A 15,474-nucleotide genomic window follows, 5' to 3' on the forward strand; every position below is an offset into this window, starting at 1 on the left:
AGGGTGTAGAGATGTTCCTTCACAGTTAAATATTCAGTGTGCAGAGATGCTCCTTCACAGTTAGTATTGGATTGATGTGGACAGATTTCTGTTTCCCTACAGCTCTCCTGACTGCATGATAGTCCACCTGGAGAGTGACTGAGCAGGAGGAGCTGGCTGATCACCAGTTAGTCGAGGAACCAAAGCAGCTGTCATTCAAGAACAGAGAATATAAATAAAACGGTTGTTTAATTTCATTTAATTCATGAGAAACATAAAACTCCAACCCCCTTCCACTGGTGTTGGATATGAAACCTAGTTATGGACTCCAAGCTGGTTTTTCTGTACCAGACTGTAAATATATACTATAAGTTGGACATCTTGATGTGGAGAACTTGGACATTGATTGACTTTTGGAGCCAGCTCCTGCTGATAATTCAGATGACTGCACGATTTTACAGTTCAACATCAGAGTCAGCTTTGGAAACCAGATGTGGCATCTTGGATCAAACATCTGGATCAGACACAGACAGGTTTTATTTCAAGCTCTAGAGGGCGGTATTTCTCAACTGATGCTGAACTGGAGGATCATTTATTTCTCTTGTATCTCAGTTTGATGTTTGACGGTTTCTCTCTAAACTTCTTTGGTTTCTAAGATGATTCTTTTTCCTTGAGAGAAAGTTGAAACAAATACATCATCAGCTGATCCATCTTTCACATAAACTCTGATCGTCCACATTTTTACAGCCGAGTTCAATCAGTTCATCAGCAAATGTTGGTTTCATCATCAGAGAACGTCACATCCTGCAGAGACACGCCTGCCTGCATCTCTTCATATCTGTTCAACTACATCCAGACATAAGTGAGACTCTTAGTTTGAGAACATGACGACTATCAGACATGGTCTCCTCAGCTTGTTGGTGTTTACACTCTGGATAAAAGGTCAAGGGTTGGAACATTTATTTCAGTGATTAGATGGTGATATCAGTAGTTAACCTCTGCTAACTTTCATTGTTTTCCACACAGGTCTAACTGATGGAAGTGATGTCTATCAGACCCCCATCCTGTGGAAAGATAAGGGTGATGCTGCAATCATGCAATGTAACCACACTAAAGGTGCAACATATTTCCAGATGTACTGGTTCAGACAACTGCCAGGAAAAATGATGGAATTAATCGTGTTCACAACTACAGCCAAACAGGATAATGACTTTGGAGATTTCAGCAAAGACAAATATTCAGCCACAAAGTCTGAACCTGAGAGAGGAACGTTCACGGTGAAGAACCTGCAGCCAGAAGATAAAGGCTTGTACTTCTGTGCTGTGAGTGAACACAGTGATGCAGGTGACTGAAAGAGCTGAACAAAAACCCAGCTGCTGGAATTTCAGTGAACTGAAGACATTGTTGTGTTTCATTATGTGCTGAAGTCATAACTTTGCAAAGTGTTAGTTTTACTTTCATATCAACCCACTTTTTTAGGTGCCGAACTTCCTAAAAATGTAATATAACCTGAATCTATCTAAATAATGACTTGGATTTATATAGCGCCCTTCAAGGCAAGAACGCTTTACAGAGATCATTATTCATTCATACACATCCTCACTGGTGGTGGTAGCTACGTTTCGTAGCCACAGCTGCCCTGGGGCAGACTGACAGAAGCATGGCTGCCATATCACGCCAAACAGCCCCTCCGACCACCACCAACATTCATACACATTCACACAGGGCAAGGTGGGTAAGGTGTCTTGCTCAAGGACACTACAACAGCGCTCTGGGACAGAGCGGGATTCGAACCGCCGACCTTCCGATCATTGGATGACCCGCTCTACCACCTGAGCTACTGCCGCCCTGTTTTAAAAGGAACCCTGGTTATTAAGACTTGTAGTCCCTAATTAGCCACAATTGTTCTCTTATACTAAAATATGTTGTTAGAAACACATAAAATAATCTAATTGCTTTAAAAATCTACAATGTTTATCACATATTTTGACCTGCGGGAGGCGCCATGTTTTACCTGCGCAATGCATTCTGGGGGCGATGACGTAGACCGGTGGCTCTGGGAAGATAAGTCGCGTTAGTTTAACTGGGACAGGTATCTAAAACATAGATGAGCAGCATCTCCCGGCCGTGGAGGCTGACGAGGGAGCCCATAAGAGGTCTAAGTTCAGGCAAACTGGATCAAAGTTCTGTGATGCACGGGAGATCTGCAAAAATGATCAATGTCGTGCGCATCTTACCAGTGCATTAGGCTACGGCGTCAACGCCGTAGCCTACGGCGAAGCCGGCGTAGGGTACGGCGTAGCCGGCGTAGGGTACGGCGTAGGGTACGGCGTAGGGTACGGCGTAGGGTACGGCGTAGACTGCGTAGCCGTGGCTCTAGAGCCTGCAGCGCTCCGCCATCCGCTCTCGCCACCGCCGGGATGGAGACGCCGGTGGGCAGGATGGACGTTTGGGAGGGCATAGCCCCCCCCTGTCCCCCTAAAACCGGCCTTGGTGCTGGGTCCACCGTTTGATGACAGACCAGAGGCTGAGGGGACTGGCCCGGGAGTTTGACAAAACGGGAGGTGCAGACTTCGCGTCAAATAGGCAAGAACATCTTTTCTGGCTGGGGTTTTTATTGTAGAATCGGCTATCTGCTAGTTGAAATGTGTGGTCGGTTAGTCTATCTGAGTTTTATGGTGTTTTTATAGTTCATGCCTTATGGTGCGGTACTTTTTTTTTTTTTTTTGTTACTTTTTTGTAGGTGCGCCGTCCCCTTAATGCTTAGCTGTGTTTTGATCTGTGTTTCTGGTGCGCCGTCACCTGTTTAGCTGTGTTTTCATCTGTTTCTGGGTGTCAAAACCATATCAAAACAGTGGACGGGGGCCAGCAGGAGCCACCGTCTGACGTCACTACCCAGAATGCATTGCGGTGTAAACAACAATGGCGACCTACGAGTTAAATTATATTTTCAAATTTTATAAAAACGAAGACATCAACAAGGTTTTTTATATCACATTGTTATAATTGATACCAACATTTATCTTTTAAGACCTACATGTCTTAATAGCCAGGGTTCCTTTTAATAAACAGAGTTTAGGTTTCATGCATAAGCCAAGGGCAGTTACTTCCAGAGCAGCTATGTTTCCATGCAATCACTGACTGGAACAGGATTTTTACTTTATGACACCTGTATTATACACCTCTGAACCCAACAGAATTTACAGGATTCGAAGCTGAGGACCTTTACCCAAGCATAATTTACAGGATTTAAAATATGATTATGTTTTGAACTCGAATTTAAAAGTACCAGTGTACGAAAGAATTACAAGGTGATAATTATAGACAAAAAGACATCACTGGAAAAGAATGAAAAAATGCAAGACATAAAGGCTGCAGTGCATGATGGTGGATTACTGAAATGCAGAAATAAATTAAAATATTTTCAACCTTGACTTAAAAGGGACCTATTATGGCATCTAATACCTATTTTAAACAGGCCTTGAACGTCTTAAAAACACGCTTTTGATTCAGCCTCTAAACCATGTCTTTATCTTCCCATTCTCTAACCTCATTATCTATTCGGGATTCTGAGTGGGCGGGGAGGCTATGATAATGAGGCTCTGTGCTGATTGGCTGCCTGAATGACGACATACTCCGCTATGAAAAATGGTGGAAGCTCCGGCCGGCGGAGTTAGTTGTGGGTGTGGTTTCACGCATCGGAGGCAAACCTCTGTAAATCGCTCCGTCGTTACGTAACAAAAGGGAGCAGAATATTATTGGCTCGTAGATCCACATCACACTGGACGGCTCATCCGGGCGGCTGTACAGACACTGCAGAATTTGGTTGCTTTCCTCCTTCTCTGAGTTGGCAAGCTGAGGGGAGACCACTTTATATATGTTAAAGCAAGAGAAAACCTGGTTTTCTTAATAGGTCCCCTTTAAAGGAACTGACAGCTGCAAGGTGCAGAGATGCTTCTTCACGGTTAAACGTTCAGGGTACAGAGATGTTCCTTCACAGATAAATATCCAGGGTTCATAAATGATCCTTCACATGTAAATATTCAGGGTGCAGAGATGCTCCTTCACAGATACATATCCAGGGTTCATAAATGATCCTTCACATGTAAATATTCAGGGTACAGAGATGTTCCTTCACAGATACATATCCAGGGTTCATAAATGATCCTTCACATGTAAATATTCAGGGTGCAGAGATGCTCCTTCACAGATAAATATCCAGGGTTCATAAATGATCCTTCACATGTAAATATTCAGGGTGAAAGGATGCTCCTTCACAGTTACATGTCCAGAATTACTCCACCTCAGAGGTGGGAAACCCTGGTCCTCGACTGCTGCTGTCTTGCATGTTATAATTTTTCCCTGACTCAGCACACCCTGATACAAATGCGTGTCATTAACAGACTTGTTCAGACCTTAATGACAGGCTGATGACGACCATTAATTTGAATCAATTGTGAAACTTGAGTTTCATAACATTGTAACTTGACTCCATCAGCAGTTTACACATCAACAGTATTATCTTACGTTAAAATAAGTGACAGTCTGAGAACGGGCAGAATCATCTGAAATAACCAGTTTGTGTCTCCTCCCTCTGAACTGAACTCTGAACTCATGTTTCAGTCTGTCAGTCGACGCAGAGACAAAGAGGAAGTTAAAGACATCATGATGAGACACCTCAGCAGCATCACTCTTCTGCTTCTCTGCTTCTCCTGTAGGTTTGATGTTAAACCAGCTGCTCAAACTCACTTTACATTTCTGTCATGGTTTCTCTTTTATTCATGTGTTTTCTTCTTTCAACACAGATCTGTCATGGAGCAACAAAGTCCATCAGGATCCATCAAGGATGTTAGAAACCCGTCAGAGTCCTGCAACAATCAGCTGCAGACATTCAGTCAGCTCATATAATGTAATATTGTGGTACCAGAAGATGATGGGCGACTCTGCTCTTAAAGTGATTGGATATGTTTATACTTCTAACCCAACTGTTGAAAAAGGATTCAAAGATCGTTTCAATGTGAGCGGAGATGGATCAAAGGCCTCTGAGCTTCACATTCAGGACCTGAAGACAGCAGACAGTGGTGTTTATTACTGTGCAGCTAGTGAACACAGTGACTCAGTTCCCGTCTCTCCTGTACAAAAACCTCCTCTGATAATCCACCACAAGAACACACTCTGAAGAAGAAGAAGAAGAAGAAGAAGAAGATCAGCAGCTGGAAACACGTGAGCAGCAAATAAACCACAAGTGGATGATTGATCACACAGCTGCTTCATGGTGATGGATTCTTATTTCATCCGTTAGGGGGCGCTGTTTCTTAAACTGATCTTTGAACCAGTGTCCTCCTGTCCAGGTTCTGGAGGACCACTGCTCTGCAGAACTGTGGAGGACCATTTAACTTGGAGGTAATGTAGTGGGATGTCCTACAAACAGCTGGATCAGACAGAGACAAGTTTTATTTCATGCTCTAGAGGGCGGTGTTTCTCAACTGATGCTGAACTGGAGGATCATTTATATCTCTTTTATCTCATTTTGATGTTTGACGGTTTCTCTCTAAACTGTTTTGGTTTCTAGGATGGTTCTTCATCCTTGAGAGAAATTTTGAAGAAACACATCATCAGCTGATCCATCTTTTACATAAACTCCTCCACAATTTTACAGCCGAGTTCACTTCAGTTGATCAGCAGATGTTGGTTTCATCATCAGAGAACGTCACATCCTGCAGAGACACACCTGCCTGCATCTCTTCATATCTGTTCAACTACATCCAGACATAAGTGACACTCTTAATTTGAGAACATGACGACTATCAGACATGGTCTCCTCAGCTTGTTGGGGTTTACACTCTGGATAAAAGGTCAAGTGTTGGAACATTTATTTCAGTGATTAGATGGTCATATCAGTAGTTAAACTCTGCTAACTTTCATTGTTTTCCACACAGATCTAACTGATGGAAGTGATGTCTATCAGATCCCCATCCTGTGGAAAGATAAGGGTGATGCTGCAACCATGCACTGTAACCACACTAAAGGTGCTAGTTATTACTACATGTACTGGTTCAGACAACTGCCGGGAAAATTGATGGAGCTAGTCGTGTTCACAACTACAAGCACAATCGACCTTGGAGATTTCAGCAAAGATAAATATTCAGCCACAAAGTCTGAACCTGAGAGAGGAACGTTCACGGTGAAGAACCTGCAGCCAGAAGATAAAGGCTTGTACTTCTGTGCTGTGAGTGAACACAGTGATGCAGGTGACTGAAAGAGCTGAACAAAAACCCAGCTGCTGAACGTTCCCATCTGTGTTTCTTCTGCTCGTTCGCAGTCAAACATCAAATGAAACCCACAATGAGAAAAAGTTGGGATTTAAAGCAGCACAATGTAACTTTTACACCTTAATATAATATTTCATCATCATCATTGTGATGGAACATCAACTTCCAACAGGTTTAATGACACCTCTGTCCTGGTCTGAGGGGTCTGTATCGCCTTCACTGGCACTATGTAACTTTGAGGTGCATGGTAGGAACCCTGCCACACTACTGGTAAAGCACTACCGCTTTTGTCCAAAGGAGCCGCCAAACTCAACAAAAGCTGAAAGTTACATTGTGCTGCTTTAATGAAACTCTGCAGAATTAATAGATAATTCAATTACATGAAATTAATTTCTGCTAAAATGTTCTTTACCTTCATTTCTTTTTCATGAGTATGAAAGTGTCCAGTTTACCTCCTTCTGTTAAATAAGAGTGCAAACAAAATGTTATTAATTTTGGACACATTTCTAGGGAAGAAAATCCAGTCTCTTTAAAGACAAATTTTCCAACAGAATGTGAAACATCTCTTCATACGTACATTATACGTACAGTGAATGTTCAGAGTTCAGAAACTGAAAGTATAAACATGAAGAGCAGAAATATCCAGAATGCAGTGATGCTCCTTTACAGTTAACTATTCTGGGTGCAGAGCAACTCCATCACAGATAAACAACCAGGGTCCAAAGAAGCTCCTTCACAGTTGAATATTTAAGGTGCCTAGAGGCTCCTTGACGTTTAAATATTCTGGGTGCAAAAACACTCCTTCACAGATAAATATCCAGGGTGCAGAGATTCAATCCAATTCAATTAAATTTTATTTATATAGCGTCTAATACAACAAAAGTTGTCTCCAGACGCTTTCCAGAGACCCAGAACATGAACATAAACCCCCGAGCAATTATTATATAAACAATGGCAGGTAAAAACTCCCTTAGTGGGAGAAAAGCCTTAAGCCAAACAGTGGCAAGGAAAAACTCCCCTTTAGGAGGGAAGAAACCTTGAGCAGGACCAGGCTCATAAGAGGGGACCTTCCTGCCGAGGGCCAGACGGGGGGGTCAGGGACGTCAGCAGCACAGCAGGCAGGTGGAAGCAGCAGCGGGATGACCAGAAGGGGGAGGGGGGGTACCAAAGGCCAGCACGCAGCTCCCGAAGCTCCGGCCCAATCAGCAAGCCCCAGGTTAGGTGCAGGGTTGGGGAAAGGTTGAGAAGGAGCAGGGCCAGGGAGAGGAGTCTTAACGGACAAACCTCTCCCCGACCTGACTTCGTTCACAGTTAAATATTCTTGGTTTTACCTTTTACCTAAAACCTTTAATTCACTGATCTTAGCAGCAAATCTTTCCTCAGACTTATTGAATACGACCTAAAACTCCGCCTACATGATGGCAGGAGGGTTTAGTCTGAAACTTGTGATGAAACCATCAGTACATCCTCTGGTACCACTGAGAGCACCTTTGAACAGCACAGGTCTTACCAGACAACACCATCATGATTGTTCTCCTCCTGAGCTTTTATTTTAACAATATTCTGCTTTCAGGTACTGTCACCAGCATTCCAATACAAATGTTAACATATTTTCCTGCTGCTGCTGTTCCAGATGTAACTGGACACTTTTTAATGTTATTTCTTAGACTCTGATTAATTTTATTCCTTAACTGTGTGACTTTTTTTCATGTTCACCAGGTTCTTCTTCCAGTGAACAAGTCTATCAGACTCCAGCTAACATTTACAGCACATCTGGAGGAACAGCAAAGATCAATTGTTCACACAGGATTCAGAACTACGACCGAATCTTTTGGTATAAACAGTCAGATGGAAAACTGATCTTCCTGGGATATTTGTATTTTAAGGAGGGTTATCCAGAGGCTGGAGTAGATGTGAAGATGGATGGAGGTGCAGATGTAGGAGAGACCTGCACGTTAACAGTTGAAAGACTCAACTCGAGCAGCAGTGCAGTTTACTTCTGTGCTGCCAGATACCACAGTACCACGAATGACTGATCTTCAGTACAAAAACCTGCTCTCATGCCTCCAGCTCTGTTTCACAGCTCACAGTCACAATCAGAGTAATCATTTGAACTGATGCTGGGTTTCCACTCACAACTCAGGCATAAGAACAGAATAAAATCATATTTTAGCAATCCTGAAAGGGGCATGATAATGTTGCAGAAAAGATTAGTGAGGAAAAAAAGAACCAGTTCTAGAGCTGTGTTACCCAACCCTGGTCCTCGAGTGTTGCCGTCCGGCAGCTCCTGATCTGTGAATAAAGACCCAACAGAACATATTCATTCATGTTCTAAAGAGAATTTTGTTGTGCTTTTACTTTTACAAACAAATCACTGTGTGGGTTGGTCTGGAAGTAGCCACGATGAAAATTAGGATCTTTGGATGGATTTGATGAGAATGAAAAAAAAGTATAATTAATTAGCATCATAGGTAAGCGTGAGCTAAGCTAGCCCAACTAAACCAGCTAATATCTTCCTGGATCCTTAAAGGTCCTTGTCCGAGTGGTGAGATGCACGTGTGAGCTCTGATAAACAGCCGTCATCTCACAAAGGCATTATGGCGAGGCTTAGGGACGACCTGACGGGATCACAGGTGAACGAGGTGCAGAGACGCTCCTTCACAGTTACAATACAAACACTGCAGTTGCTCCTCATCCTCTCTTACCGTCTGGTGTCTCGTTAGATAAAACAAGTCTAAATACAGGAGATCTGTAGTCTTTACTGATTAAAATAATATGTGTTCTTTGAATAAACAGTCTAATAGCCAATATAGAAGAAAACACACCTTAAAGTGTTCCTGGAGACATGCTCACTGTTAAACACGGAAGTGGGAGTATCATGGTGGTGAAGTTTGGTTGTTTGGAAGAGGAAGAGGTGCATTAACTCAACCCACCTGCAGAGTTTGTGTTTCTCTGATGGGACGGTTTCCTGAGAAGAGAAGAATATTCAGCAACTGTATACCTTCACAAAACCTGTTTTGAAGTTAAATTCGTCAGGAAAGTTGACATCATGATCATCCTCTTCAGCATCACCTTGAATATTATACTGGTTTCAGGTAACGATGCTTTAGTTCTTCTTGTAAACTGCGTATTTTTCTAAATAAAGGAGATCTGTAGTCTTTACTGATTAACTCCCGAAATTCAGGCAACATGTCACGTGTCCCACCAGGGACACGCAGACTCTGGACCATTGTTACACCATCATCAAGAACGCATACCGCTCTGTTCCCCGCGCAGCTCTTGGACACTCGGATCACTGTCTGCTACATCTGATCCCTACCTACAGGCAGAAACTAAAAACCTCAAAGCCTGTAGTGAAGACAGTGAAAAAGTGGACAGAGGAGTCAAAGCTGAAGCTTCAGGCCTGCTTCGAGTGCACGGAGTGGAGTGTCTTTCAAGCTGCGGCCTCAGATCTCCATGAACTGACTGACACTGTGACATCCTACATCAGTTTTTGTGAGGACATGTGTGTGCAGACCAAGACGTTCTGCACATACAATAACAACACGCCCTGGTTCTCTTCGAACCTCCGGAAGCTGCGCCGAGACAAGGAGGATGCCTACAGGAGCGGCGACCGAGCCCTGTTCAAGCAGACCAAAAACACACTGACGAGAGAGATCAGGAAAGTGAAGCGATCCTACGGCGAACGGCTGCAGAATCGCCTCTCTGCCAACCCTGACCCCTCTTCAGTGTGGAGAGGCCTGCAGAACATCACGGGGCTAAAAAGAATAGCCCCACGCCCTGCAGGCAACCTCAAGCTGGCCAACCAGCTGAACAATTTTTACTGCTGATTCGATGACCAGGCCAACGGCTCACCATCATCATCATCATCATCATCATCATCATCATCATCATCATCATCATCACCTCCACACCCCCCCCCCCCCCCCCCCCCCCCCCCCCCCCCCCCCACACCCCACTGCCCGCCTTTTCACACCTCACCTCAGCCAACCCCCCCCACCTCTGTCTACCCCCCTCCCCCCACCCGACACCCTGCCTGCTCTCAAGATCTGCGAGGAGGACGTGCGTCGGCTGTTCCAGCGGCAGAAGATCAGGAAGGCTCCAGGCCCGGACGGCGTGTCTCCCTCCTGCCTGAGAGCCTGCGCCGAGCAGCTGGCTCCCACCTTCACAAGGATTTTCAACCGGTCCCTGGAGCTGTGTGAGGTGCCCTCATGCCTAAAACGCTCCACCATCATCCCAGTCCCGAAGAAACCCACCATCACAGGTCTAAATGACTACAGACCCGTCGCCCTGACATCTGTGGTCATGAAGACCTTTGAGCGGCTGGTGTTGACCCACCTGAAGGACACCACAGCCTCCCTGCTCCACCCCCTGCAGTTTGCTTACCGGGCAAACAGGTCGGTGGATGATGCAGTCAACATCGGACTGCACCACATCCTGCGCCATCTCGACACCTCAGGGACTTACACGAGGATCCCGTTCGTGGACTTCAGCTCGGCGTTCAACACGATCGCTCCTGCAATCCTCCACCAGAAGCTCACCCAGCTCACCGTGCCTGCCTCCACCTGTCAGTGGATTACCAGCTTCCTGAGTGACAGGAGGCAGCAGGTGAGGCTGGGGAGCATCACATCCAGCACCCGCACCATCAGCACTGGCGCCCCCCAGGGGTGCGTCCTCTCACCACTGCTCTTCTCCCTCTACACGAACGACTGCACCTCAGGGGACTCTTCTGTGAAGCTCCTGAAGTACGTGGACGACACCACCATCATCGGCCTGATCCGGGAAGGTGACGAGTCCGCGTACAGACGGGAGGTGAAACAGCTGGTCCACTGGTGCGGTCGGAACCACCTGGAGCTGAACCCGCTCAAGACTGTGGAGATGACAGTGGACTTCAGGAAAAACCCACCGCCACTCCCCCTCCTCACCATCCTCAACAGCACCGTCTCCTCCACAGACTCCTTCAAGTTCCTGGGGTCCACCATCTCCAGGGACCTGAAGTGGTCCACCCACATCAACTCCGTCAGGAAGAAGGCGCAGCAGAGGTTGTACTTCCTGCAGCAGCTCAGGAAGTTAAACCTGCCACAGCAGCTGCTGATCACCTTCTACACTGCCATCATACAGTCTGTTCTCTGCACTTCCATCACTGTCTGGTTTGGATCAGCCACCACACTGGACAGGCACAGACTGCAACGGACAATCAGGACTGCAGAGAGGATAGTTGGGACTAACCTCCCATCTATCGACGACCTGTACCAGTCCAGGACCAGGAAACGGGCAGGTAGAATCTCTGCGGACCCCTCACACCCGGGACGTCTGTTCCAACTCCTCCCCTCTGGACGGCGCTACAGAGCTCTGTGCGCCAGAACCTCCAGACACAGGGACAGTTTCTTCCCGCAAGCAATTGCTCTGATGAACTCTCACAAATAACAGTCTCAGAGTAACCAAACACGTGCAATAAAATAAATAAATCATCTAGCACCCTCTTTAATAATAATGTCTGCCTCACCCTGCTGCACCTCTCACTTTGTACTTACTACCTCAAACTGCTGCACCTTTAAAATGTTTATACTGTACATAGAAATACCACATTTGTTTATTGTTTATTTGTTTATTGTTTATTTCTTAATACCAAAGAGCGAAATTACCGGAGTCAAATTCCTTGTTGGACAACGTTCGAACCTGGCCAATAAAGCTGATTCTGATTCTGATTCTGATTCTAAACGAATCTGTGTTCTTTGAATAAACAGTCAAATAGCCAATATAGAAGAAAACACACCTTAAAGTCTTCCTGGAGACATGCTCACTGTTAAACACGGAAGTGGGAGTATCATGGTGGTGAAGTTTGGTTGTTTGGAAGAAGAAGAGGTGCATTAACTCAACCCACCTGCAGAGTTTGTGTTTGTCTGATGGAAGGGTTTCCTGAGAAGAGAAGCATATTCAGCAATTGTATACCTTCATAAAACCTGTTTTGAAGTTAAATTCGTCAGGAAAGTCGACATCATGATCATCCTCTTCAGCGTCACCTTGAATATTATACTGGTTTCAGGTAACGTTGATTTAGTTCTTCTTGTAAACTGTGTATTTTTTGTTATCTTTCAGAAAATGTTGCAGCAGAAGAGTCAGATCTTTTATTCCCCATTTTATTATCAGAGGTTGAGCTCTGGTTCTTCTCACCACGTTATTTTGTTCTGTAATCACTCGGACTTGCTGTGGTTGTAAATGGCTAACTTTTTTATTCATCTACTTTTTTAAGAGAGAATCTTTTCAGCAGGTTCTTCTCTCAACGACCAAGTCCACCAGACGCCAGCTGAGATGTTCACGAAACACGGAGAGAAAGCCAGAATTGTCTGTTCCCACAACAATGAGAACTACAACAGAATCTACTGGTACAAGCGATCCAAGGACCGTCAGATGCAGCTCCTCGGATACATGAACGTTAATACTGATAATTATGAACCTGGGGCTGCTGTGAAGATCAGCGGCGGTGCAAGTAAAGGCCAGAATTGCACATTAACATTTGAGAAACTCAGTCTGAACAGCAGCGCCGTTTACTTCTGCGCTGCTAGTCAACACAGTGATTTCCATTGATGTATCCTCAATGTAAAAACCTCCCAACGGTGGATTGTTTTCATCTGAGTACTGAGAGTATAACTCTCTCATGCACCTGCCCCCATCTCTCTGAGCTGATGATCGTCTTCCTTCTCATCCAGATATAATAATGTGAACACTTCCTGTTAGCTGCAGCACGTCCTTACAAACAGTCTGCAGGCGCAGCCACCCACTAAATACATTTAGTTCTTGTAACTTATCCTGTTCACAACTACAACCAAGCAAGATCAAGACTTTGGAGGTTTCAGCGAAGACAAATATTTAGCTACAAAGACGAAGGTCATCTGGAACTCCAGCAGTCCTTATTTAATCCCCAACAATCATTAACTCGAGTTTCTTCTGGTTAACTGCATCACAGTTAGTCATGGTCATAAGGTCCTTCGGCGTATCTGAACCATCCAATGTAACCACACTAAAGGTGCATTATTATATATTTATAAACTGTCATTTAATGTCATTTAAGTCATGATAAATATCCAACCCCTTCCACTGATCTTGGATATGAAACCTAGTTATGGACTCCAGGCTGGTTTTTCTGTACCAGACTGTAAATATAGACGAATCCGGCGAAACCCGGAAGTCGAGCGGGCCGCCATTACTGCGGTGGCGGCTGCGCTCCTCCGCTCCAGCCCATAGACATATATACGTATGGATCTATTACTCCGCTCCCTGCCAGGCTCTCTTAATGTATTTGTATCATCGGAACACTCCTGTCCCGTCACGTGCATTTGTTTTGATAGTGAATGAAGAAGGGATGGACTTTAAAAACTACTTTTCTGTTTCACCAAGTGAACAGACGGAACGCAAAAAAAGATGTTAAACTGCTGGAAAGGAACTGGAATTTACCTGGATACCTTAAAAAAGGAAGCCAGGGAGCGGTATATGGAGAAAATAATGATTATTAACGGTTTGGGTTCATGAAATCACTACTAAAGAATGGAGCTCCGATGAGGATTTACTGCCGCAGTTCTGCAGAACCCACGTCTTACTACCTTGTTTAGTGTTTGGCAGCTGCTTTGGTAAATGTTTGACTCGCCATGTGTTTCAATAAATTAGTATAATAGTACAACATACAGTACATCTTTTTTATTACTCTTACTTCTCTTTTCTTTTTTTTTATGCTGAAGAGGCGTGAGCAATATTTTTCTTTTCCTCGTGAGATTATTTTTTTCTTCTGCAGCTACAAATAGAGTTAATATTTTTTCCTCAACAAACTAGTTTTATCTGCAGATTGGGGTTATGTATGTATGTATTATGTATCATCCGGAGCTGAGATAGTTCTGCCCTTCAATTAGAGACCTGTAATTGCGTTTTTTTTCGTCATCGGACGCCAGGCGATCAATAAAATATTCTTGGATACCTAAAATTAAACAAAACATAAACAGGTAATATTTAATTGTGCAGACGTGCCTCGTAAGGAGAGGAGGTGGAGAGAGCTATATTACAGTGTTTAATCATACACTCCCTTATCTCCCTATTCCTCTATTCTTTCCTGCTTATCGCTCAAACAAATCATTATTTATAAATTAACATCAGCATTAATTTAAGATACCTTCATTATTTATGGAAGGCCACTGTCTAACATCATCAATCCAGCTATAATGATGCTGTAGCGCCAGGTTACAATAACAGCGCTGCGGTGGCAGATTGACACCTGCCACCGCAGCAATGGCGCCACCGCAAGATGGCGGCGCACACAAACCGGTCGCCGGATTCGTGTATACTTTATTTCTGCTGTAAAGTTGGACATCTTTTTAGGAGAACTTGGACTTTGATTGACTTTTGGGGCCAGCTCCTGCTGGTAATTTAGGTGACTCCACGTTTATACACTTCAACATCAGAGTCAGCTTTGGAAACCAGATGTGGCTTCTTTAATGAAACAGCTGGATCAGACACAGACAGGTTTCATTTCATGCTCTAGAGGGCAGTGTTTCTCAACGGATGCTGAACTGGAGGATCATTTATTTCTCTTTTAGCTCAGTTTGATGTTTGACGGTTTCTCTCTAAACTGTTTTGGTTTCTAGAATGATTCTTTGAAGAAAAACATCATCAGCTGATCCATCATTCACATAAACTCCGATCCTCTATATTTTTACAGCCGAGTTAACTTCAGTTCATCAACAAATGTTGGTTTCATCATCAGAGAACGTCACATCCTGCAGAGACACACCTGCCTGCATCTCTTCATATCTGTTCAACTACACCCAGGAATAAGTGAGATTCTTAGTTTGAGAACATGACGACTATCAGACATGGTCTCCTCAGCATGTTGGTGTTTACACTCTGGATAAAAGGTCAAGTGTTGGAACATTTATTTCAGTGATTAGATGGTGATATCAGTAGTTAAACTCTGCTAACTTTCATTGTTTTCCACACAGGTCTAACTGATGGAAGTGATGTCTATCAGACCCCCATCCTGTGGAAAGATAAGGGTGATGCTGCAACCATGCAATGTAACCACACTAAGGGTACTGACTATTTCCAGATGTACTGGTTCAGACAACTGCCGGGAAAAATGATGAAACTAATCGTGTTCACAACTACACTCAAACAAAACCATGACTTTGGAGATTTCAGCGAAGACAAATATTCAGCCACAAAGACTGAAGTTGAG

At 44.2% G+C, this 15,474-nt stretch overlaps 1 protein-coding gene across 1 annotated transcript in view; it reads left to right on the forward strand.

The window, feature by feature from the left end:
• The first annotated feature begins 854 nt into the window (after positions 1-854).
• The window catches only part of LOC133462670 (immunoglobulin lambda-1 light chain-like), a 64,409-nt gene continuing 49,789 nt past the window's right edge, over positions 855-15,474 (forward strand). Inside the window, exons 1-2 of the mRNA XM_061744012.1 lie at positions 855-921; positions 1,006-1,323. Coding sequence (XP_061599996.1) covers positions 864-921; positions 1,006-1,323 — 376 coding nt within the window. The 5' untranslated portion in view covers positions 855-863. The remainder of the gene's footprint in view (positions 922-1,005; positions 1,324-15,474) is intronic.

Source organism: Cololabis saira, chromosome 16, assembly GCF_033807715.1.
Source record: "Cololabis saira isolate AMF1-May2022 chromosome 16, fColSai1.1, whole genome shotgun sequence".
NCBI lineage: Eukaryota > Metazoa > Chordata > Actinopteri > Beloniformes > Belonidae > Cololabis > Cololabis saira.